The following is a 25,986-nucleotide window of genomic DNA, read 5'->3' on the forward strand; positions in this document are numbered from 1 at the left end:
TCGTGAACAAAGTTTGCCTGAACAGGTTAAGGCTAAGTTATTAGATGCCCCTGTTCAACATGATGTTCTTTTTGGATCCAAGGCTGAGGAAGTTATTAAAAAGATGGAAGAAAAGGCAAAGTCTATGCAGACTGTAAAGATTTCTTGCAAGTTCAGCCTCCTAGATTTTCCAGGAATTGGCCATCTAAAAATTGGTCCTTTCCCACGTCTGACAGGCCTCAAAGGGGAAGATATAGGCGCTCCAGAGGTCGTGGTCAAGGCCAGGCCTCTTACAGATCTAGACAATGGACTGCTTCTTCACCTAGAAGGGAGAAGACAGATCCCAATCTCAAAGAAAGCAAACTCAATGACTCTCGGTTGGGCTTCAGGACCCCTTCACCTGGATGCCCCTCTCGGAGGAAAACTGTCTCTTTTTTACAGAAATTGGACTCATATTACCCAGGACAGATGGGTATTGGACGTGATTTTAAAAGGTTACAAATTCCACTTTCACACTTTGCCAAGGGCTCACGGTTGGCCAGATCTGCCAAAACATCAATGGTCAGAGGCCTTAACTCAAGTGGATGCTCTTCTGGCCATGAGAGCCATAGAGCCTGTTCCACTCTCGGAAATGGGAAAAGGGTTTTATTCAAGACTGTTTCTGGTTCCCAGAAAACAAAACTCATGGAGACCTATTCTGGACCTTTCTGTGTTAAACACCTTTTTTGGAAATTCCAAAATTCAAGATGCTTACTCTGCAGCAGCTAATTCCAATGCTCTCTCAGGACGCCTGGATGGTGACATTGGACTTAAAGGAAGCCTATTTACATATTCCCATCAGGCAAGAACGCAGGAAATTCCTCAGGTTCAAGGCAGGTTCGAGGCACTTTCAATTCTCTGTTCTGCCCTTTGGTTTATCTACTGCACCCAGAGTCTTCACCAAGTGCCTGGCACCAGTAGTGGCTTACTGCAGACTTCAGGCGATCCAGATTTACCCCTATTTGGACGACTGCCTTATTCAGGCAGACAGCAAAGATCTTCTGCTTCAACATCTGGACTTTGTTCAACGTCTTCTCCTCCTACTGGGATTCTCAGTGAACATAAAAAAGTCACATTTGATCCCTTCTCAACAAATGGTATTCTTGGGAGCCCTCTTAAATACAACCTTACAAAGGGCCTTCCTCACTCCAGAAAAACAAACTCAGCTGGCTTCTACTTTCAACACCTTGGCAACTCTATCTCAGCTCACTGCAAGGAAATTCCTGCAGGCTCTGGGCTACATGGCTTCCTGCATTCTGCTGATTCCAAACGCAAGGCTTCACATGTGAAAGCTACAATGGTATCTGAAAAGTGTATGGTCACAGCATTACCACGATCTGGATATTCTGATTCCTCTGATCCCCTGCCTTCAGAAGGAGTTCCTCTGGTGGTCCAGGGCATGCACTTTAAACGAAGGAAAACCTTTTCGTCTTCCTCAACCTACTCAAATCCTAACCACGGACGCCTCGGATTATGCTTGGGGAGAACACTTTCTAGACAATTGCCAGCAGGGAACCTGGACAAAGGACCATCTTCACTGGCACATCAATCTGAAGGAAATGTTGGCAGTTCAAAATGCCCTTCTAGCCTTCAAGAACCTTTTACAACCAAGGCCTCTGCTAATTCGCACAGACAACACCACGGTCATGTGGTACATCAACAAGCAGGGGGGTTCTCATTCATACCCCCTTTGCAGACTAGCTATGGTTTTATGGGACACAGCTCTAAATTTGAATCTACATCTCCAGGCTCAATTCATACCAGGGAAACAGAATCTCTTAGCAGACAGCCTGAGCAGAAACATTTCAGATCCTCACGAATGGATGCTAGACACCAACTTATTCAACAGGATTACTGCAGTTTGGGGATGTCCCCAGATAGATCTGTTTGCATCCCATCTCAATCATCAGCTGCCTCGCTTTTGCACCAGGTCCTTCCACAAAACAGCTTGAAGAGTGGATGCCCTGTCCTTCAGCTGGAGAAGCCTTTCAGCATATGCCTTCCCTCCTCTTCCTCTACTACCTCGGGTATTACTGAAGATAAAGCAGGACAAGCCCAAGTTCCTCATCTTGATTGCTCCAAATTGGCCTTGACAGTTTTGGTATCCAACTTTAAAGCTCCTGTTCTCGGGGCCTCCTTGGAGTCTCCCACTGAACCCTTCGCTTTTGTCCCAGCATCAGGGTCAGTTACTACATTCCAATCTCAAGACCCTTTGCCTGGCAGCTTGGCTCTTCAAAGGAATTTGATTTCCTCTAGTCTTCCCAAACAAGTTTTGGATGTTCTTTTGGAAGCTAGACGGTCTAGCACTAGGAAATCCTATGCCTCTAAATGGAAGAGGTTTTGTATTTGGATGCAGGACCGAGGCTCGGATCCTCAGGTTCCTGATCTCTCTTCTATTTTGCTTTACCTTTCGGAACTTTTATCTAAAGGACTTTCCTTTTCTTCCATTAAGATTCATGCTTCTGCTATCTCTGCGCATTTCAGTTCTGATCCTCCTGTTTTTTCTCATCCTTTGGTGAAGCAGTTCTTGAGAGGGGCTAAGAATTTGCCTCCAAGGACCCCTCCTGTTCCTGCCTGGGATCTTAATTATGTTTTAGAAAAACTTACTTTGCCTCCTTTTGAGCCTGCTGCATCTTCAGATATTAAGTTTCTATCCTGGAAGACTGTTCTTTTGTTAGCATTGACCTCTGCCAGAAGGGTCTCAGAGTTGCAAGCTCTCATGGCTGTGGAACCATACCTTATTTTCCATCAGGACAGAGTATCCTTGAGGACCAATCCTACTTTCATGCCTAAGGTGATTTGAAAGTGGCTTTAAATCAGACAATTCACCTTCCTACTTTCTTTCCAAATCCTCAAAATAAAGGGGAAAGGATTTTGCATTCATTAGATGTGCACAGACAGTTACGATTTTACCTGGACAAGACTAAAGATTTCAGAAAGTCTAATCAATTGTTTGTTTCTTTTGCCTCCAGTTCTCTTGGAAAACCTATTTCTAAACAAACTATTTCCAAATGGATTGCTTATGGAATCAGATTTTGTTACACTCATCATGGGAAACAGTTTCCAGGCACCATTAGAAGTCATTCTACTAGAGCAGCTGCCACTTCTACAGCTTTCCTCAGTGGAGTCCCTACCAAGGATATCTTGGAAGCTGCCACTTGGAGTTCTGTGCATACTTTTTCCAAGCACTACAATCTCCTTGTTTTCTAAGTCCAGGGCAGGCTTTGCCTCTGCTGTCTTGCAGGGTATTCTTGCCTCCCCTTCTTCTATCTAAAGCCTCCTCCCCTTTTACACTGCTTTGGGATTCCACCCTACAGTTATGACTACAACAGTGAAACACGAAGAACATAGTACAGTTGTGTACACCTACCATAAATGTAGATGTTCAGTGTCTTCACTGTTGCAGTCGTTCCCTCCCTCCTATCCCCTCTGTTTTTCTCTCTTTTCCCTTTTTGTGGTGTATTTGTGTTTCCTTGTTGGATTCATTTTTGATTTGTTGGGGACTTCTGACATCTAGGGCAAGAAAGGCTGGAGAAGATGGCGTCGGCTGAGGGCTATGTACCAAAGCGTACTGACGTCAGGGTACTAGCTTATACAGCCGACGCCGGACCCAGACTTTGGGATTCTGGCCGACCTCGGGCTGCCTGCTGGCAGGAGCACCCTACAGTTATGACTGCAACAGTGAAGACACTCGAACATCTACATTTATGGTAGGTGTACACAACTGTACTTTGTTCATAGTGACATCTCATAAACTAAAAGCAAATGCCTCATTTTACTGTGGCACTCTGTTGCATAGCATTTGTACAGATAATAGAGTTTTGCTAAATGGAATATTCTGCGTTTTGATCCTGTCCATATTTGTAGTGTCCAACTGATTCCCATTAAAAAGCACAATTTAAAACTCCGCAGCATTGTGTTAACCCAAAGCCTACAATGTCGTGTTACTTCACTCTTGCCGTTGGCCGGTTTCTTTGCACATAAAGTGATATAACTCACACTCTTGTGATATTATTATTATCATTATTATTATATTCATGAGTTTGCAAATCTCATTTCATTTTTAAAGTTTTATTTGTGTTAGATTTTACCCTTTCAGTTTTTGTTTTTGTAAGATGTAGAATAAAATAACTACTTGTGTGAAGTGGTTAATTTCCTGAACTGTGGGCAAACATTTGGTATATTATAAACATATGTAACTATATTTAAATTTCATTCTTAGTAAACACATTAAGAAAACAGCATTCTTTTGGGAATCCCTTTAATTAAAACAGAGAGAGGCTTAGTTGTCCTAGTTTATTACAGCACCATACCTGATAGTCCCATGACACTACTCATCACAACAATATGGCCGCTCTTCCTTCTTTTCATTTCTGGCAGGATGGCTTTGATCATCCGTACTGCTCCAAAAAAGTTGGTTTCAAAGACTTTTTTCATTTCACTGACACTCAAGCTCTCCAAGGGACCTATTTGTCCAATACCAGCATTGTTGACTATAAACAAACAAATATAAAAGAATACATTAGAGAAGAGAACATTTAAGATTCAGATTATGTTCAAAAGAAAACAGCTTTATAAAAAGACACTTAAAACATGTTTCTCCCAAGCTTTGATGTCATGTTTAAGATCACATGTATTAAGTCTGTTTGTTGTGCTACTTCTTTTGCTCATAATAGAATACTTTTGATTTTAAGAAAATCATAGAAAGTTATAGCTGAAAAGGGACACATCTCACCCAATTTATTCTTATAAAGGGAACCTTGCTATTGTAATCTAACTTTTCTACAAATGTCTCATCTGTTGGGCACCCATGCCATGTTGAACTTCCGTTTTTGCTAAATCCCTTCATTTTGTAGTAAGTTGTAACATACATTCACAACCCTCTCCATGAGCAAAAACAAAATTCCGACTGCTCCTTATGTTACCCTCCCTGTGGTTAATTTCAACCTATCTTTTCATTGTTTTTTTAACATGCTAGTTTCCCCTATTGAATTCTCTAATGCACTTGAATATTCTATCATATATCCCCTCTCCTGTTTACCATCATCTATGCAAATGTTGTTTCACTAACATTTTTTTTTTAATGTAGCTTCAAGCATACCCTTGCTGTAAATGGTTTTAATCCTAGTTTATATTGCCCTAAGACAGGAATCCAGGCCTGATTTCATAAAACAGGGAATGAAAATGCATTCCTTTTTGCATTCCTTTCCCACTGAGCTCCAGAATTCCTTCAGCCTGTCTTCCTGACCTCTTCTAATGATTTATCACCCTTGGCATATCTGTAGTAAATATTCCACGTTCTTTATGTTGCTGACATATTTCGTCATTTGGTGTGTTTAGCCTGTGATCTTTTTACTCATGGAACATTGCTTTATCTTTGTCTGCATTATATCTCAGCTGTCAAGCATTACACATTTCCAGCCAAATGCACACACACACACACACACACACACACACACACACACACACACACACACACACACACACACACAAACACACACACACACTACTGCAACATATCTCGATCTTCATATCCTATCCATCGACAATCTAAACTGAATGTTGTCTGCCATCTCCAAAGGGCATCAAAATCCCCCATGCAGAGCGGTCTTTGCTAATAAACAACAGACCTCCCATGCAGAGCTGAAGAGGCATCAGAGCTCCAGGAGGCAGAAGGCAAAAGCATAGAGAAGGCAGAGGTATCAAAGTAAATCTCCCACTCACAGTGGGCAGGGCTGACAAAGATACTTCTGGACTAACATGGTTGCTAGCTGACAGGTACTTCTGGGCTGATGTGGCTGTTGGTCTTCCAGTCTGATGAAGGTACTGAGCAGTGGGGTGTGGAATCAGTTTTTTTTCAAAGCTATAGAGCAATGGAAGCAAGGTTTTGCTTTTTAATTTTTAATGCCAGACTGGGCCACCCAGCCAGCACTGGGCCTTAGACAGCTGCCTAGATCACCTTGTTCTGAATCCATACCTGACTGTGATGAGTACTAATACCTCTCCATCTGTGAGGACAAATATCAAGGACAGAGCAAAAAATGAGAGATAAGAAACTCAAAATCGGGGACATATTTTAAATAGAGTTCTTATATACTTATAAGGTTGGTAGAATCACAGTTTTTGCATAGGATTACGTTTTATAATGAATATGAAGTCTGAAAACAAAATGTCATTATTTAGGGACTAGCAGTAGTCAGTGGTGTTCCAGAAAACCACACATTTTATGAGGAACAGAATAGAAATATTAGGCACATATCTCTCATTTTATTTACTCAAGAATTCTGAGCATAACCAAAACTAATGATAGTACAATGGCTCACAATAAGGGACAGTTTTTAAGAACACCAGATTTTGCGATAATATGCACTTTCTGAATGACAAGAGATATGAAACTCTTAACGTGACATTATTTATTTACAGTAATCCTTTGTGATTTATCATAAAATGTAAAATGTTATAAGGGTTAAGAGGAAAAATATGAGGCAAAATCAGGGAAATTTCAGTCCAGCTAATGAGGTGCCATAAGGAATACCTTGCCAAATGCAGGATGATACCTGCTAAACTGCTCATACAGGGAAAGGCTGCTGCTGGGCATTGTCTGTGAATGAAGAGGTTCAAGGAGTAAAGAGAAAAAAAGGCATTCAAATGCCTTTGTGAGTATTCTGTTATACTCAGGGACCAAAATTCCATTCATACTTGCAGAGTTGAACATGTTTGGATTGAGTTTTGCTGATCAAGTATTATGAAATACTTGCTTTGATAATTGATTTCTTTTTTTTTCTTAATTTTTAATCTTTAGATAATTTTATAGTGGAGGTCAGGGCAAAGTATATTAGAGGGACAGTCATGTGCCCCATTGGAGTTGTGGACCCTAGGCAGACACCTATTTCACCTCTATTATTATCTGCTAATAACACCAGTGTATGGCAAAATTATATATCCTGTGGTCTGAAGGTGGATTAGTCTCCTAGGAATTGTTTGTATGTAGAGGTTTGCAGTCATGGGAATGCATACATATTTTTGAAATTATCATATCCAAATAACATATTTTTTGAAATCACTGTATCCAAACATAGCGAAAGTTCTACACCACAAAAAATATGTCTTAAGATGATACATTTCCTTAGATTAGCAGAAGTATTTTGGAACAACTGAGAATGGAAATTAAACCAGGAGGCAAAAGTCAGGCAACAACAGAAAGTGATAAAAAAAAAAAGAGATTACACAGAACCTGACCAGAAGAAAAGAAAAAAATAAACTAGAAAGCCCACAGTTATAGTGAAAAGTATAAAGGACTACTGGAACACCCCAAGTGGTCAAGATTTGAAACATGAATGGCTAAGGAAATGTGGAATTTAAATCAAAAGATGAAAAGTAAACAAAGGCAGCTCAAGATACTGGACTATGTACACATTAGTTAACAAAGTCTATTGAAAGAGTGGGAGACACAGACAGATGTAGGTTTTATATTACAGAACTAGAAGCAGTTGTATGCTCAAATGCTTAACAATGTGATGACAAGACTGTTGCACTGGAGATTGTCTTAACTCTGCAAGATACAGATAGTTCAGAAGCATTGTATCACAGACCACAAAGAATTACTGAAAATGAAGAGGTTCTACGTATACTGTATACTCTGTTGGCAACTGTTAAGAAAGTGGGTGTAAGTAACCCAGATATATTAGTCAAAGAAAAAGATTAATGATCATTGAAGCAACTATTATAGTGTCCTGCATACTGAGAAATGTAAAGTCATAAAATACCAGGATATGCAAGCAAAAAAAAATCAATATGAAATAAAGAACCAGAAGCTTCTAATAGTAGGATGAGCAATGTGGCTAACAAAAATAATTTTCAAGCATACTTAAATATTTTACTGATACATGTAACTCTGAATCAACTACAAAAGGAGGTAATTCTGTGCATATTGTAACTGCTGAGAAGAGCAATCTTGGCAAACATCAAAGACTGAAGCAAAAATAATTTTGTGATCTTTAATTATATTCCAACTCAGGAACAGGATCCCTTCCTATCATTGTATTAGAAACCCAAAACATTTAGAGAAATAAAAAAAATGTGAAATCCTAACTGCTCCTTCAGTTTTGGCATTTCTTTCTTAGTGCTTTCTCTTTGAATGGAGTTGGATCAGCTCTGCAGCAAATAATTTATTCTTCCTTGTATGGTTATCACCCATTCCCTTTCCTTAAAAACTTGCTGAAAGAGTTATTTGGTAATTCTGCTGTTTCTGTCACTCTTTGTCTACCCCTCCCCATTATTAGCACAGTAATAATTATGGACCAACATTTGCCCACTGTTGTAAGAAAGTCCTTTGTACACTGCCCAGCTATATGGAATTTTGTAAATAATCATATGTCATTTGCGAATAGTAATATGGTTCATATGCTTGTCTTACAAATGTAAAAGAACTATATGTTATGTGGATATTAAACTACTGGTGCAGAAGTTTGTGTTGAACTGTATGTTATGCAATGAACTTCAAGAATGTAAACACAGTGTACCCTACTGGAAAAGAACAAAAATGTATATAAACTATATACCGATGCAAATGTATGTTTTAATAGTAGAAGCTGGAACATACAGAGTTAACTTGCAAAACGTCAAGAAAATAAGTGACTTGTTTTACGATTGTGTTTATCTCCCAGTTCACTGAAGGAGACAGGATGTCTAGAGCTAGAAGTTTCTTTCTATTGTCTTGAAACAGAAATAATTACAAGGTTTAAAATGTAAAGTGTTTTTATTGCTCTGTTATGTCCTAGCAGCTGCACATCTGAGAGAGAAGTATTTTTCACAGAGAAATGTTAAATTTTGTTAGGTTTCTGTTAGCCTAGGAACTGAAGGTAGGTGACAATGAGTGATGTCATCTAGGCTAACCCAGCAGTAATGTTTTGATATTAATTTGGGAACTCTCTCAGAGACTGTGCATTTTGTATCTTGTCTTGGATCTAGAAACATCCATTCAGCACTTCTGCCTGTCTGTTGCTCTGTTAGTAAGATTTAGGCATAGTATGTATTTTAGAGATATATAGGAATACAGTAAGATTAGTTTAGATGTTTTCTGTATTTTTCTGAGACTGTCCTACAATGTTGTTTTAAAATATTTCCTGTGATTCTGAACTGTGTAGTCACTGTGGTTAGTTACTGAATAATGTCTTGTTCTTTTATTATTTATTATTAAATATATTTAAACCTTTTACCTGTGGCTGGTTTGTTTAGAGATATTTAAGCTCTTAGAGTACTTGCATATGTATTTAATGAAACTGTACAGGCCACTCCTAAATAGCCTTGGCCTTGGTCATACTTACCATTTGGATTAATAGTAACATTACACAGTAAGATTGGGCACCCTTTGATAAGGGCCTTAGAGTAGCTGATAAAGAGCTTGCTGGTTGCACTGATAACTACCCTATAGTCTGGGTAAAAGGGGGGATAGCTAGTAAACCTGTGCCAGCCTTTCCCAGGAGTGTGTGTGTGTTTGCATATCAATCGAATCTCAAAGTGTGTGTGTGTGTGTGTGTGTGTGTGTGTGTGTGTGTGTGTGTGTGTGTCAACTACTTGGGCAGGGACACAAAGCACTGGTTGGACAGAGAGGGTGCTGGAGGTCTTAGCTTGGCCACTCAGCTGAGATATTAACCCCATAACTCTGCCAGTAGGGAGTCTTATTGGGGATCTGGAGAAAGTGGGGAAACCAGCCCCAGACTGTGATCTCTGTGTGCTCGTAAGAGAAATTGTACTTTACTGAGTGTGTACTTCTCATCCTCCCAATGTTGATGTCCTTCACTAGGGCTAGTGGTGAGGATTGAGGCTCCTTGATTACTGGGCCATGCAGGGGCATCACATATTAATTGTTTGGCAATGGTGGGATAGCCACATCACATATTACTTGGTTGACTGTGATGAGATAGCCATATCACATATTAATTGGCTTGTAGCAGTGTGGATATTGACTTTCTGTAGCCTGTGTACAGTAGTTAATGAAGGTGTTTGTACTCTCAATCAGCCAGGCAGTGAACATTCAGAGTTCATATCACAATTGTTTTTATTTTTTTTGTTAGCTTAGTTAGTCAGGGACAGCAGGCAAGCATGTCAGCAGAGGAGTATGGCAAGCTGCCAAGGAGACAGTTGACTGAGATGTGCCAGACTAAAGGACTGGTGCATGCCAACCTGACTAAAGCAGACATGATTGCAGCTTTAGTCACAGCTGCATCACAGGATAGCAACCAGGAGGACAATCAGACTGGCCTTGCTAATGTACAACTCTCAGAAAATGGACAGCTCAACCTTTCCAGAGAGGACTTAAAAACCCATCTGGAGTTAGAGACTTGAACTAGAGGCAAGCATTTGGAAATAGAAGCAGCAGAGAGACTAAGACCTGCTGAGGCTGAGGAAAATGAGAAACTACAATGCCTGGAAGCTGGGGAGAAGATGAGGCAGAGGCAACATGAAAAAGAGATGCTGACTCTTTTCCAGATTCATGAAGGTAATGGGGAAGGGTGTAACTGAATCCCAGAAACAACAAAGGTCAGTAAATTACTTCCACAATTTACAGAGGAGGATAATTTTGATAGTTTCATTCATATGTTTGAGAGGGTATGTAAACAGTATAATGTTGACCAAGGGCTCTGGGTAGGGTTCCTGACCCTTTACTACATGGTAAAGCTGTAACTGCTCTTTCCAAATTGTCTGATAGTGATTGTTTAAATTATAATATTGTAAAGAACTGTTTGCTATAATATTTTAAGTTAACACCTGAAACTTATAGAAAATATAAATATAAAAAGTTTACACACCCCTGTTAAAATGCCATGTTTTTGTGATATAAAAAAAATGAGACCACAATAAATCATAAAAGGTCAACCTTGGTCTCATCAGACCATAATTCATTTTTCCACATGCTTTTGGGAGACGATGCATTGTTTTGCAAATTTTAGCTGGACTTGGATGTTTTTCTGTGTAAGAAAAGGCTTCCGTCTTGCAACCCTACCCCATAGCCCAGACATATGGAGAATACGGGAGACTGTTGTCACATGTAGTACACAACCAGTACTTGCCAGAAATTCCTGCAGCTCCTTCAGTGTTGCTGTAGGTCTTGTAGCAGCCTCCTTGACCAGTTTTCAGCTTGTCTTTTCATCAATTTTGGAGAGACATCCATTTCTTTGCAAAGTGACTGTTGTCCCATATTTTCTTCACTTTTTGATGACTGTCTTCAATGTTTCCATGGTATATCCAATGCTGCGGAATTATTTTGTACCCTTCTCCTGACTGATACCTTTCAACAATGAGATTCCTTTGATGCTTTGTAAGCTCTCTGCGAAGCATTGCTTTTGCTGGAGCAGGCAACTGAGTAAATCTCAGGAAAATGCTACTAGGACAGCTGAATTTTATTTGGGGTTAATCAGTGTATCTTTAATTGATGGCAGGTATGTACCCAACAAGACTGAATGCTGTAATTAAATCAAAAGGTGCTTCAACAAAGTATTAGTTTAAGGGTGTGCACACTTATGCAACCAGCTTATTGTACATTTTGTTTTATTTTTTAAATTTTTCCCCTGATTTGTTTTTCAGTTGAATTGTACAGGTTATAGGTCACATTAAAGGTGGGAAAAGTTTTGAAATGATTTATTGTGGTCTCATTTTTTTTATATCACAAAAACCTGGCATTTTATCAGGGGTGTGTAAACATTTTGTATCCACTGTATTTGCAGTACAAGGCAGGAGGAGTCTGAGGAGGATCTATGGCTACAGGGAGCCAGCCAGGAAATTCCCAAATTACTATGGTGGAGCCTAGGGTTGCAGGCATATAATGGGACAGTGCAGCATGGTACTGGGGTCAGCAATGCCAAGGCAGCTGGAATCTCAATACAGAGAATGGAGTAGTGTATTCCCAGACAGAGTCATCCTCTCAAGCAATGTTTCTCAGGAGTCACATGAAACACAAGCTTCAGTTTTCGGGGAAGGGAGAGATGTGACACTGCCAGCCCAGCTATCTGTTATTTTGTAAATAATCATGTCATTTGCAAATAGTAATATGATTCATAAGCTTGTCTTACAAATGTAAGAGAACTATATGTTATGTGGGTGTTAAACTACTGTTGCAGATGTGTGTATTGAACTGTATGTTATGTACCAGGCTTCAAGAATGGAACCACAGTGTACCCCACTGGAAAAGAACAGAAATGTATATAAACTATATACCTATGCAAATGTATATTTTAATAGTAGAAACTGGAATATACAGAGTTAACTTGCAAAACGTCAAGAAAATAAGTGAATTGTTTTACGATTGTGTTTATGTCCCAGTTTCACAGAAGGAGAAAGGATGTCTAGAGGTAGAAGTTTCTTTCTATTGTCTTGAAACAGAAATAATTGCTAGGTTTAAAATGTAAAGTGTTTTATTGCTCTGTGACTTCCTAGTAGCTGCACATCTGAGAGATAAGTATTTTTTCACAAAGAAATGTTATTTTTTGTTAAGTTTCTGTTAGCCTGGGAACCGAAGGCAGGTGACAAAGAGTGATGTCATCTAAGGTTTGCAACAAGTACACATCAAGCCTTCCAGATTATTCTCCAGGTAAAGTCAAAACAACAAAGCAAGAAATCTGTATAAGCAAGAACCATCTCCGCAGGCTGTCCGAATTAATTGTTTAACATTCCCTTAACAGGATGGAAGCAGTCAACAAAATCTAGCTGATACCCACATCTACTGTACTCTACCACTGAAAGAAGGGTGACTAACAGAGATGACCTGTGCTTCTTCCACAGAGCAGGAAAATATTCCAACTGTCCAGTTCCTTCCTGAATGGGAAGTCATGCCCGTAGTCCAGTTATATACCAGAATTTTGGTAACCTGCATTTAGTGATAGAACTTCAATGTAACTCTGGTTCAGCATTCATTGAACCTCCTGCTGAAAAGATAATGGCTCTACAATCCTGAAAACAGACACCTGATCCCACATACTTGCAGAGATGGCAAATATTTGGTCACCTGTTCTCTAAGATGGCGAGTCCAGTCCCCAACTTAAACATTTTTCTTTTGTCACAGACTCTAAATACAACTTCAGACCAGTGACAAGTGGGGCACCACAGGGTTCAGTCCTAGGTCCTCTCCTGTTTGGTATCTACTTCTCTGAAGTACAGGCTAACACAGCAGGTCTTTGGCTAACAAAGTTTGCAGATGACTGAAAACTAGGAGCCATAATCAAAACTCCTAACGATGTAGACATCCTACAAAAGGACCTCACTGAGACAGATGCCTGGTGTCAAAGCCATGGCCTCAAGCTCAGTGCCAAAAAGTGCATTGTCATCCCTTTTGGTAAAAACTCTGTACCCACGAACTACCACATAGGCAGTAGTCTACTTAACACCAAAATTGTGACAAGAGACCTTGGACTCAGGTGGACAGTAGTCTCTCCTTTGATAATCACATTGCCACAGTAGTCAGGAAATCCTTCAATGTGGCACACCTCATCACAAAAGGTTTCTCATCCAGGAAAAAAGAGGTCATTGTTCCACTCTACTCATTGGTCATTAGACCCATTATAGAGTACAACGCCCCTTTTGGTATGTACTTCACAAGACATCTACAACAACTGGAAAGGCCACAGAAATACCTCACAAAGAGGATTACTGGCCTCAAACAGATGCCTTATGCAGACCGTCTCAAAAAAATTCCAGCTTTACTCTGTCACATAGCGCCTACTCAAAGGCGATGTCTGCCTAACATACAACGCTATGTCAAACCCAGAGCTGTTGGACATGCTCCATGTGCAGTAATCCCAATCCCTCTGAGCTACATGCTCTAGGGACCTAAACCTTATCACCACAATAAACATAACTTGCTGGAGGGATAGATTCTTGTCCCAGAGACTTCCCATATTCTGGAACAAACTACCTATCTATATCAAATAAAGCTCCTCATTAGCACTCTTCAAGAAAAATCTTGATGATTGGATGGGAGATAGGAAATTCACCCCGGGGATCACTTCTGTGGCTCTGCTTGACAGAGGCACAGGAAAATAATTTTCTTGGTTGGCAAAAGCCAGGGTACCATTTGGCTAGGCTTATATAGGCCCATTGGCAATAGCCTAGTACCTACCTATGAACCAAGCTTAATAATTCATTCTTCTCTCTGTAATGAACAGTTACGGATATTAGACCAACTTAATATGACCAGAAACTAAGTGAATCATTCTCATTACATAAAAAAGATACACATTTGACTTGTGTATTTTATACTAAGGACCCCAGTATCTGCAAAGATATACAATTATAAGATGTAATCCTCAATACATCTTCCCCTGAGCTATTGTGCCAGCCTCTGTATTCAAAGAATGAATGGTGAATATGCCTTCCTCTAAATTGTGAGTGCACTTAAACTTCTACAGAAGACAGCTACACTATTCTGTGTGACACTGGGATACAGCTTTCATTATGGCAATAGACCAAAAATTGGCGTAAAGGTACTGCACTTACAGAGGATGCACACTCTGTTATGTAGATATCACTCCCATCACCACAAACATGCAAACACTGTGGTGAGTGCATGTGTCGTTAAACAATCATGGCACAAACACTTTTTTTTTTAGCATCAGAGCACAAATTCCAATCACAACAGGCTAGTACTGCTCATCACTATATGGGATGCAAATACTAAGCATGTCACAAAAAAATAAAAATAAAAAAAAACATCTTGATGTCCCAAACAAGTGAGGGAAAATGTACCTTGCTGCAGACTACTGTAATGTTTCAACAAATTACTTTTATTACACAAATTAAAAGAAAATAAACAGCTTGTTGTAACCATTACTTTGGCAAATGGTACTTCAAAAGCCAGTAAGCAATATAAGATCAGCACTGTAGATATCCCCCCATATATATAGGCCAGACAGCTTAAAATAGTAGTCAAGGTCAAAGTCAAAGTAAACGTTATTGTCATACAGATCAACATAGAGGCTCATACAATATGAATGACAGTTTACAAAAGGAAGAGAGATTAAATTAATAAAAATTTAAATTAAATAAAAAAATAAGATACAAAAAAGTAAATGAAGTAAAACAAATTTGAAAGCTCTATTTACATCACAAACACAACAAACATAGCAGGAATAGACTTAGCAGAAATATAAGGATATGCAAAAAAAACAGCACTACAATAAATAAGGGGCACACGTGTAAACTCACCCACCACCAGTATATACCATAAACTTACAGTTCACAGTTTTCCTAGTGCAGATAGACGTGTATGAAGTGAACCACTTATAGACTTTATTATTATTTATTATTACTAAATATGTGAGTGGGGCTGCCTCCTACAATACAAACCATACTAGTGGGGAGGTTAAAATTTATAACTACAGTACATACGGAGTTAAGCCTGAACTGTTACAAATATTCTCCAAAGGGATGAAATATATACCAGATAAATCTTTGGACCTCATTGACACACTGGTAGAGGTCAAATTATTCCTCAGAAAATTGAATCTTGGGGTGTTTTTCCATGAAAATTCACTTCACTTAACTAATATAGGGGATCTAAGAAAAAAGAGTTCCTTTACTCCACCTATGGCCAAAACCCTTGAGTCTTTTGAAAATGTGATCAATAAAGAAATATATAGACTGTACAACAAACACAAATACAAAAAGAGTGATTATTTAGTATCTAAACAAGTCCATTCTATTATAGATTCACTTTGCGAACACAATATTAGGATCATGACAGCAGGCAAGGGGGGAGGTATCGTACTGTATGATCAAGAAAAATACAGCAGTAAAATGTTTGATTTACTGAACAACTCTTCCCAGTATGAGGTATCATCTTTGAACCAAGTGAATATAGCACACAGTAGAATTGATTCCTATCTTGAGGAATATCTGTTGGAAAACAGAATTGATGAAGATTTATTTAAATATTTAAGAGTTGAATTTCCCATACTGGCAACCATCACTGGGATTCCTAAGGTACACAAAAATCCCATTGAACCTCCCTTTAGACCTATAATATCTGGGAGTGCAAGCAAAGCTTTCCCTTTTGGTAAAGTCATTGACAATAGGTTAAAGCATATATACAATACAGTAACACACATTATGAAGGACTCATGGGAATTTTTGGGAATATTCAAGCATGATATATGGAGCCCAGATATTATATTTGTTACAATAGATATACAGGATCTCTTTTCATGCATTCCGAAGAATGAAGGAATAAACAGTTTCATCAATAGTTCATGTAAATATAGTGGTTTGGACCAAGAAGATATTACCTTGCTTACTTCCTTCATGGATATAGTACTTGACCACAACTATATCTATTATGAAGGGGAATATTATAGACAAATTTCTGGTGTGGCCATGGGGGCAGCCTGTGCCCCCATGTATGCCAACCTAGTACTTCTTGATTGGGAAGTGCAATTTGTCCACAATTCTATCTGGATGAACCGCATTAAAACATATGTCCATTACCTGGACGATATCTTTCTACTATGGGTCGGTGACATAGAAGAGCTGACCAAGTTCATTGACTATATTAATGAAACGAAAAGTTATCTCAAGTTTACATACCAGTTTGATACAAGGGGGATTAACTATCTGGATGTGTACATATATAATGATGGGCAATCTTTCCAGTCCAAAATCTATAGGAAGAACACTTATAGTAATGGATATTTACATTTTGATAGTGCACATTCATACAAGGTTAAACGCAATATAGTCAAAGGACAATGCATAAGGGCGGCCAGAATGACATCTGTTAGGGAAGACATGATAAACGAACTGGCATTCATTGGGAGGTTATTCAGGGAAAAAGGGTACCCTGCAGATATGATAAGTGATATAACCACATATGTATCAAATGAATGGGGTAAGAAGTACCCACCACTTTTGGGTATTGGTATATACAATAAGAAAAAGAGAAATGCCAACAGTAATAATTACAACAAAGCCTGCATTGTTAAATATGGGAAACATATTAATGAGGTAAAGGACATTATCAGCAATAATTGGAATATATTAACAAGTGATGTTACGATAAAAGATAAGGTACCTTCCAGACCCCAATTTGTATATAAAACAGGGAACAGCTTAAAAAGAATTATACAAATGAAATACAATCATTATAAAAGAGATAAAGTACAAAAAGTGGGTACAAAGAAATGTGGGCATTGCAATTACTGCAGATATATATTTGAAGGCATTACCATCACTTTAAACAATAACATCAACACCAGGGTAACCTTTAGTCATGGGAATTGCCAGACACAACATCTGGTCTACCTAGCTATATGTGATACATGTCAAAGCTACTATGTAGGGAAGACGGACCGTTATTTTAAAAATAGAATATATGATCACATTTATTGTATCAAAAAACAGGATACTAACAATGCACTGTCGTGACATATATTGAATAGTCCACGATGCATAGGTTTTAAGTTCGCCATTTTAGAGGTGATAACACCCAATCCCAGGGGAGGAAATATCAAAGCTACTGTTAGTGAAAAGGAGATCAAATGGCAGTTACGATTAAATGCAGCTACATCACCTGGACTAAATGAAGTGATCCCCACCAAACCTTTAGTTAGAACATAGTACTCAATTGCTAGCACCACTCCATCAAAAAAAAAGACACTATAGACATAATTCCCCTGTTCCATGGATACTGTAGGTTTTGACTTATAAAAGGCTATATTTTAGCAAATCAAAACATATGTATTAGATTCTTGGTACCATGCATTACAGGGAGTATATGGATAGTGGGCTTAGATGCATTACCTTCAGTATAAAGTGTATATAATTTGATAACATTTATTATATATTCAATTTTATTATATAGACACTGTTTCACAACAACCAACTGGATTAATTGTAGAGTAGAAATACGTTTATTGTTACATATTAATGCATCAATTGATTGAAGTTGATAGTAATACAATAGTTATATTTGGTGAAATATTATACCAAATTTTAACAAAACAGGTATAGGGTTATTAGGTTTCAGCCTTTTAGTCCTGTGTTTTTATGTCAAGATATATGAATGTATATGGTTTTTTAAAAAATTTTTTCCTTTTTTTTTTTAAACATTATTAATTAAGATGTATATAATTGAATAATTGAAGAAAAAGGCGGGTTATTACGTATTTAAGTGTGAGTGATTCTATGTAGTATGTTCTGATGAAGTCTAGCTATCTAGATGAAAGCGCTAAACCTCAAGCTATTTTATCTCCGTTTTATATTGTCTAAATAAAGGAAGTGAACAGTACTTGAATCCAGTTATCCTGGTATTTTTTCCATAGCCCTCGGGCTTGTTTCATTTGGATTTTTATGTAAACAACAATGACATATTGCCACAGATGTTTTATCCATGTAGTGCTTTAGGCTATGGGTTTGTTCAGCAGTCTGACAGAGTATAGAAAGAAGCCATTATAGAATCTGGATGTCCTGCATCTAATGCTTCTGTAGCACTTCCTTGTTGGCAGGAGACTGAATAATTCATAAGCTGGATGGTGTATATCCCTCAATAGATTTTGAACTCTGCCATAGCATCTGTTTGAATATATATCCTGTAGGGATTGAAGGTTAGAGCTAATGATTATTGTGGCCTGTTTCACAATCTTATCCAGTGCCTCCTGATCAGTTTGAGAACAATTTCCATGCCAGACAATGATGATGTTTGTCAGTACACTCTCAGTCATGGATCTGTAGAAGGTGAGTAAGACCTGTGGGAGGAGATTAGCTGTATGAAGTCTCCTAAGGAAGTGGAGACATTGTTGGTGGTCTCTTTATAAGGTAGGAAGTGTTTGTGGCCCAACTTAGGTCAGTGGGAAACCTGTGGAAGCAAAGCTTTACATAATTCATGATAGCATTCTCACAAATCATAAACTATAAATAAATCAATCATTTAGATGGCTGAAATGTGGATCAACTTGTGTGGTAAAGGCCACCTAACACTAAGGGTTAGTGTGTGCAAACAGAAGGAAATAAGCTACGGAGTGAAAGCATCTCAGTCTCGCACATTCTCATACTCGGGCATTTAAAACAGTTACAGTCAGCATTTGCCATCTCTAGGTACAACATATTATACCCGTCTTACCTACTGCTTCACAGGCCTTTTAGATATCCCAAGGACACAGCATAGCTACCTGCTCCTAGGTATTTTTATTATCAGGCTCCGTCAGTTCTACACTGTTCAAAAATCCAGCTTCATTCAGATAAAATGTCTTGATAGTCATATAGAAATTTATGATTGCTTATGTTGTGTGCATGTGCATATTCACACACAAACACAGTTTACTATTTTGAGATCAAGGCTTAGATTACAGGGGTCTGCAACCTGAGGCTCTGGAGCTGCATGTGGTTCTTCCACCCCTCTGCAGTGGCTTCCTGTAGCTTTGGAAAATAATGGCCAGTCTAACGCACACACACACACACACACACACACACACACACACACACACACACACACACACACTGAGAGTAATCGAGTGACGGACTTTAATTATTGCTCTTATAAACTTTTAAACTTGCTAGAATAACACGGTTTCTGTTGCCATGCCTTCCATACACATAGAGTGATCGACCAATCCTCCGACAGCAGCAGCATCTCCTGAAAGGTTTCTATGTCTCTCAAAATCTTACCACAAGAAGTCTGGACAGAGCCACAAATATAGGGGAACAAAGGAACAAAAATAGGGACGGACTTTAAATATTGCTCTTATAAACTTATAAACTTGCTAGAATAACATGGTTTCTGTTAAAACCACAACAGCACTGAGGAAAACAGTGCTTCCAATAAAAAACAATAACCACAACACAGCAAAAAGAAGCACCAGAGGTCTAGACATAGGTCTAGGCAAAGCTCGAAATATGTATTGTAACACATATGTGCTAAATACTTGCAGCTTATAGCCATGGAGGTAACATGGGAACAATAAGTCAGATGACCAGATGTATGTGATGTCATTCTGTAATCTTTAATAAAGAGAGCTGCCTGTTCCACTGAAGATTCATGGTTACATTTTTACACTCTAGACCTCTGGTGCTTCTTTTTGGTGTGTTTTGGTTATAGGTTTCTGTTATGCATTTTGCACACACACACACACACACACACACACACACACACACACACACACACACACACAGTTACCTCTAAACTGTGCAGATTTTTGTAGAATATCCTGACTTTTGCCTCATATATTTGGTCTGTTTCTCATAAAATTGTGGTTTTCTGGCAAATTATTGAGGGCTGAAGTCAGAAAAAATAGATATTTGAGTTTCAGACTTCATACTATTCAGAAAATTAATGCTAATGCAAAATCTGTTCTATCAACTTTCTAAGTTTGTAAGAGCAATATTCTAAAAAGTGTCCCTATTTTTGGGCCTTTGTGCCCCATTATTTATGGCTTTGTCCAGATTTATTGTTCTAAGAGATCGAGAGATATGACACAAACATACACACACACACACACACACACACACTGAGAGCGATCAAGCAATTTCAGCAAATGAACAAAAATAGGAACGGATTTTATATATTGCTCTTATAAACTTAGTGCTTTTATATTTAGTATAATAACTATATATAAAACTTTATACGCTGTGTTATCTTCATTTTAGCGTTCAAATAAGTTTTGTGGCTCCCGATGAATTTTATTTGGTGGGAGAGGGGCCAAAAGTGGCTCTTTTGATAACGAAGGTTGCAGACCCCTTATCTAGGCTAACCCAGAAATAATGTTTTGATATTAATTTGGGAACTCTCTCAGAGACTGTGTATTTTGTATCTTGTCTTGGATCTATAGGTTCATAGGTTAGTACTAAGCTAACTGCCCTTGCGAGCTATTTTTAAGCCTAGCCAATTATCCCTTGTGAGACTCAAACCCTGCACCTTGTGTTTGTAAAGCAAACACCTTAACCATTAGGCTACCCTCCCAACCGCCAACATTCATTCAGCACTACTGCCTATGTGTTGCTCTGTAAGTAAGATTTAGGCATAGTATGTCTTTTAGAGACAGATAGGAATATAGTAAGATTAGTTTAGATGTTTTCTGTGGTTTACCTTTAGAAAGGTGATTCACACTCGGGCGAACAGAAATTGTTCGAAAGGCTGTTTGCAAAGTTTTGCAAATGCCGAAAGAAAAAAGGTTTGAATGTGCAATGAGTGAATGCACAATGACATTCGCTCACCGCACATTCGACATTGTGGGGCGGATTGCACTTTGTGGGGATCGGAAAATGGTCTCTTTCCCCACTGTAGTGTGATCTAGGAGTTATAATATTAAAGTAGGAGGGTGGGGGTGCAGGGGGGCTTGCCCCCCTGCTTTACACTTCTTTTTTTTTTCATTCAACATTAATGTTCGAAAAACAGCAAATCTGCTTTTCGATTTGCTGTTTTTCGAACATTAAGGACTGTCGGCATTTTCACTTTCGTGGTTACGAGTCACTCATATGAGCATTCGAACCACTATGAATCGCCTTTATAAAGGTAAACCGTTTTCTGTATTTATTTGAGACTATCCCATACTGTTGTTTTAAAATATTTCCTGTGATTCTGAACTCTGTAGTCACTGTGCTGTTACTGAATATTGTCTTGGGCTTTTATTATTTATTATTAAATATAGTTGAATTGTCTAATTGTCGCCGGTTTGTTTAGAAATATTTAAGCTGTTAAGAGTACTTACATATGTATTTGGTGACACCTTGTAGGCCACTCCTAAACAGCCTTGGTTTTGGTCACACTCACCATTTGGATTAATAGTAACATTACACAGTAAGATTGGGCACCCTTTGGTAAGGCCTTAGAGTAGCTGATAAAGAGCTGGCTGGTGGCACTGTTAACTACCTTATAGTCTGGGCAGAAGGGGACATAGCTAGTAAACCTGTGCCAGCCTTCCCCAGGAGTGTGTGTTTGTATATCAATCAAATCTCAAAGTGTGTGTGTGTGTCAGCTACTTGGTCAGGCACACCAAGCACTGGTTGGACAGAGAGGGTGCTGGAGATCATAGCTTGGCCACTCAGTTGAGATCTTAACCCTATAGCTGTGCAAGTGGGGAGTCTTGTTGGGGATCTGGAGAAAGAGAGAGAAACCAGCCTCATACTGACTGTGATCTCTGTGTGCTCTTAAGGGAAATTGCACTTTACTGTGTGTGTACTTGTCATCCTCCCAATGTGGACATCCCTCACTGGTGCTAATGGTGATGACTGAGGCTCCTTGATTACTGGGCCATTGCAGGGGCATCACATCCTTCTACATTGTGCAGCTTATAAACAAAGAGATTGTGTCTAGAACTAGGGTATGTCATTGCCCCCCTTTATTCTGCCCTCATTAGGCCATTCATTGAATATAATGCCCTCTTTGCCATGTATCTGTCCAGACACATGCAACAACTGGAATGCCCACAGGGGTACCTTACTAAAGGATACATGGCCTAAACAACATATCCTACATGGATTGACTCCAAGCCCTGTCATTGTACTTGGTATCTTCCAGACTGCTGAGTGATGACCTCTGTCTGGCATACAAGGCATCATCCAATCCAATGCTGATGGATATACTGCATGTCAGTAAGTCAAATGGCTTCAGAAATATTTGGTATAGGGATATAAACCTCTTCTACAACATCAGCAGAATGGTTTAGTTTGGAGGGACAAGAATATCTCACAAAGTATGCAGCTGCTCTGGAACATACTCCCAGTTCACATGAAAAAAAAGTTCATCCCTGTCCATATTCAAGCACAACGTGGATCTATGTATGAGAAACTGAACATTTACCACATGACTGCCCCTGTATTATTAATGGGCAAAGGCAGTTACTAAATGCTTTATCTCATGCATGGTCCCTCAAATTGTCAACAGTATGATCCCAGTTATTCTCATTAAGCGTAATGTACAATTATTGAACATGGGATGAGGAAAGCAAATCCCTAACCCAGTGTTGCACAACCTTTTTGTAGGGAGGGCCACTACACAAATTCATAATGCATCTGCGGGCCACCTCAAAACATAGTAAGTCGGTACGAGTTAACAATAGGTACAGGTGACTGGCATTTTCACTTAAGGCAGCAGTCATGAAATTGCCTGTTTTCTACTTCAGCTTTGCATTTAACTTTATTCTGGCTTGCAGCCATGAGATATTACAAACTCTTGCAGAAAGTTATCTCTGTTTATGGACTACAAGTTATAAACAAGAAAGAATAGTTACTTCCACAGCTAAAATTAGAGTTGTGTTCAATTGCAGTCAATAAGGTGAATAAGCACATGCTGGAAAGTTTCAATGACTGGAGCAAGGCATTTTTTCACTTTTTTAAAAATTTTTTGGTTACTCTCTGGGGGCCGGATGGCATTGCGTGCTGGGCCAGATTTGGCCCCTGGGCTGGACATAGTGCACTACTACCCTAACCAAATGGGATATATTAATTTGTGCACAAAAAGAGAAACTAGCTAGGCTTACAATGGCTCACAAGGACAACTTGCCTATGAACTTATTAAGCCTCATTATCTCTTTAGTGTTTTTGTTTACTTCATAATCAAATTATAACATGTTTAATTCACCTTTCTTAACTTTGCTTATTGCTTTTGACTAAGTCATAATATGTTCTTTTCCTTCTTCTTGTCCATGTTTATTGCAGTTGATAATTTAGCTCATCCCACCTGTATAATGTCATTTCACTTCTTTCCAAATGTGTCTCTTGTAGCACTGCTGTTTGCACTCTGCATTTCTTATTATAATTCAGAACTCTTACCTTCTAGCCTATACCTGTGAGGCCATTCATGTTACAAGATACCAAGGACTGGGTAGCCATTATGAAAAAAAAGTTATTATCCTCACCAACTATATATAACAGCTTTTTTAAATGTCTATTTCCAGCTTTTATATTACATGCACCCTTTAAAGTTTGGCAGGTTGATCCTTTTACAATTGTTTCTCATCATCTCCATTTGAACATATATCGCATTTTACAGACTTTTTGTTTTACTGAAAACCCTCAAAAATTCAAACACCTCCCCAGAACACCTCCATAGTCTATTAACTTAAAACAAATGCACAATGCTTTGCAGATCTTCAAATAATGAAGTTTAACCCTCTTGATAGGAAAGAACTGTCCCAAATTGACAACTGCACCCACAGGCATTACCTAAAGTAAGGCACACGTTACAACTTGTGCTCTTTCTTACATTACTGCTGCCTGCTGTCTGTTATTGTCTTATCTTTATTTCCCTCCCAGATGTGAAAACAGCTTGTATACTTTCAGAAAACATTAACTTTTAGCCTTAAGAAAAAATTCAGTGGCTATCTTTAAATAAAACTAAATTTTACACTGTTCCGGTAAATGCATTGTAGCATTTAAGTACCAAGAAAGTTGCATCCCTTATTCATCTATTTTTACTAAAATTCTCACCTTTGTATCTTTTAATTTTACAGTTCCATCAGCAAACAGTGCCCTAATCTTTTGAGATTTATTGCCTGCATTTGTAGTCAATTCATCTCCATAAGAAACATAAGAACAGATTGTACAGCTGCAGACTTCTCAACTCATACTGAATATTTATTTACCAAAGAAAATTGCATTACATTCACAGTGTTCTCATATTTTTAAAAAGCCCACATGCACGCAAAAAAAATTGTCATTAGATTAAGCCAAGGGAATTAATTTAGACATTCACATTTGCAAAAGTAAGAGAAAAATATCTCAGTTCGACATATATTATAATCAGTGCATTTTTATACCTCACCCCACCACAATAGGGTAAGATTACAACCTATTAACTTAAAAAACTTTTGTCCAGCCTTTCTTCTCCTTTTACATTGTAATGCGTACATTTCTCAAAACTAAAAAAGAAAACATGTCTGTTAACTTATTCTAATCACTGAAAAAGCTTTAATATATAACGTGCAATTTAGATCATCAAATCTTTTAAATTAAGAACAAAATTGTTTTACTTATAGTTATTATTTTTTTTCTTTTTTCCTTCTAGTGTTCTTCCAAACATTATTGACATGAAGTGGGATATATGCCTGTCAGTCCCATCACAAGTTTAACAAAGTCAATAAAATCCAGCCTTTCTCATCCACTTTTTCTTGTAAAGCCATACTTCACAAATGTGATTGATGCTTTATAATCTCACATTTATTCCCTAATTTCAGTGTTGCTGGCCTTCATCTTGATCATCACCATCTCTCAATCCCAAACTCCAGTTCAAGTCCAGGGTACTGCTGGTTCTTCCAGTCAGCTCCTCTGCTTTTTCTGTCTCTCAAACATTTTTTGGAGCATTGGAAAGGTTGCACTTGCAAAGTCTCTGTATGGGCATTATTATCAGAAGTGTGAGAAGCAGAATTCCCATCTGTTTGATATCTCACTTTTTATTGAACAACGTTTTCTATTTCCTTTTTATCCTGCTCTGCATCAGAAATCTATTTCATCCTCCAGGAAAACTATTCTGAAGACAGACAGATAAAGCAACTTTAATCTCACACCTGACCCTCAACCTTCCCTGATTGTTTGTATACATTTTCTTTTCTTCTGCCTGGCATGCAGTGAATAATCATTTTCCAGAAACAGTCTACTGTCTCCAGTTTTTAATATTTTGCCCTTCTGCCTCAATTTTATCAGGATCAACTGTATTGTGATTACTAATACAGGTCTCGGCTGCTTTCTCATGGCCACGGCCACGTTGGGAGCATCCATACAATGTGCCCTTTCAGTTAACAAATCTTGCTGTGGAGTACCAGTACATTTGCTTATTTGTGCTTACATAAAATTAATGCTGTATGTTCCTTCCAGCTTCTCAGATGTTCGTTGCATACTCTGTCTTCTAACTCTACCATTTTTTGAAACAGCTCTTCATGAGCAGTCTCACACTCAACCAGCCTTTCTTATATTTCAGTCTCAGACGGTTTTATCAGTTCATTTGAAAAGCCTTTTAAAGCATCTTCCATTGTATTCCAGATGTTTGAGTTG

At 38.4% G+C, this 25,986-nt stretch overlaps 1 protein-coding gene across 1 annotated transcript in view; it reads right to left on the reverse strand.

Moving 5' to 3' along the window:
• RDH8 (retinol dehydrogenase 8) overlaps window positions 1-25,986 on the reverse strand; it is a 322,412-nt gene that overhangs the window by 127,784 nt on the left and 168,642 nt on the right. Inside the window, exon 3 of the mRNA XM_044082506.1 lies at window positions 4,332-4,511. Within this exon, the coding sequence (XP_043938441.1) occupies window positions 4,332-4,511 (180 nt within the window). The remainder of the gene's footprint in view (window positions 1-4,331; window positions 4,512-25,986) is intronic.

This window comes from Protopterus annectens, chromosome 9.part0 (genome assembly GCF_019279795.1).
Source record: "Protopterus annectens isolate FY-2018-M chromosome 9.part0, PAN1.0, whole genome shotgun sequence".
Lineage (NCBI taxonomy): Eukaryota > Metazoa > Chordata > Ceratodontiformes > Protopteridae > Protopterus > Protopterus annectens.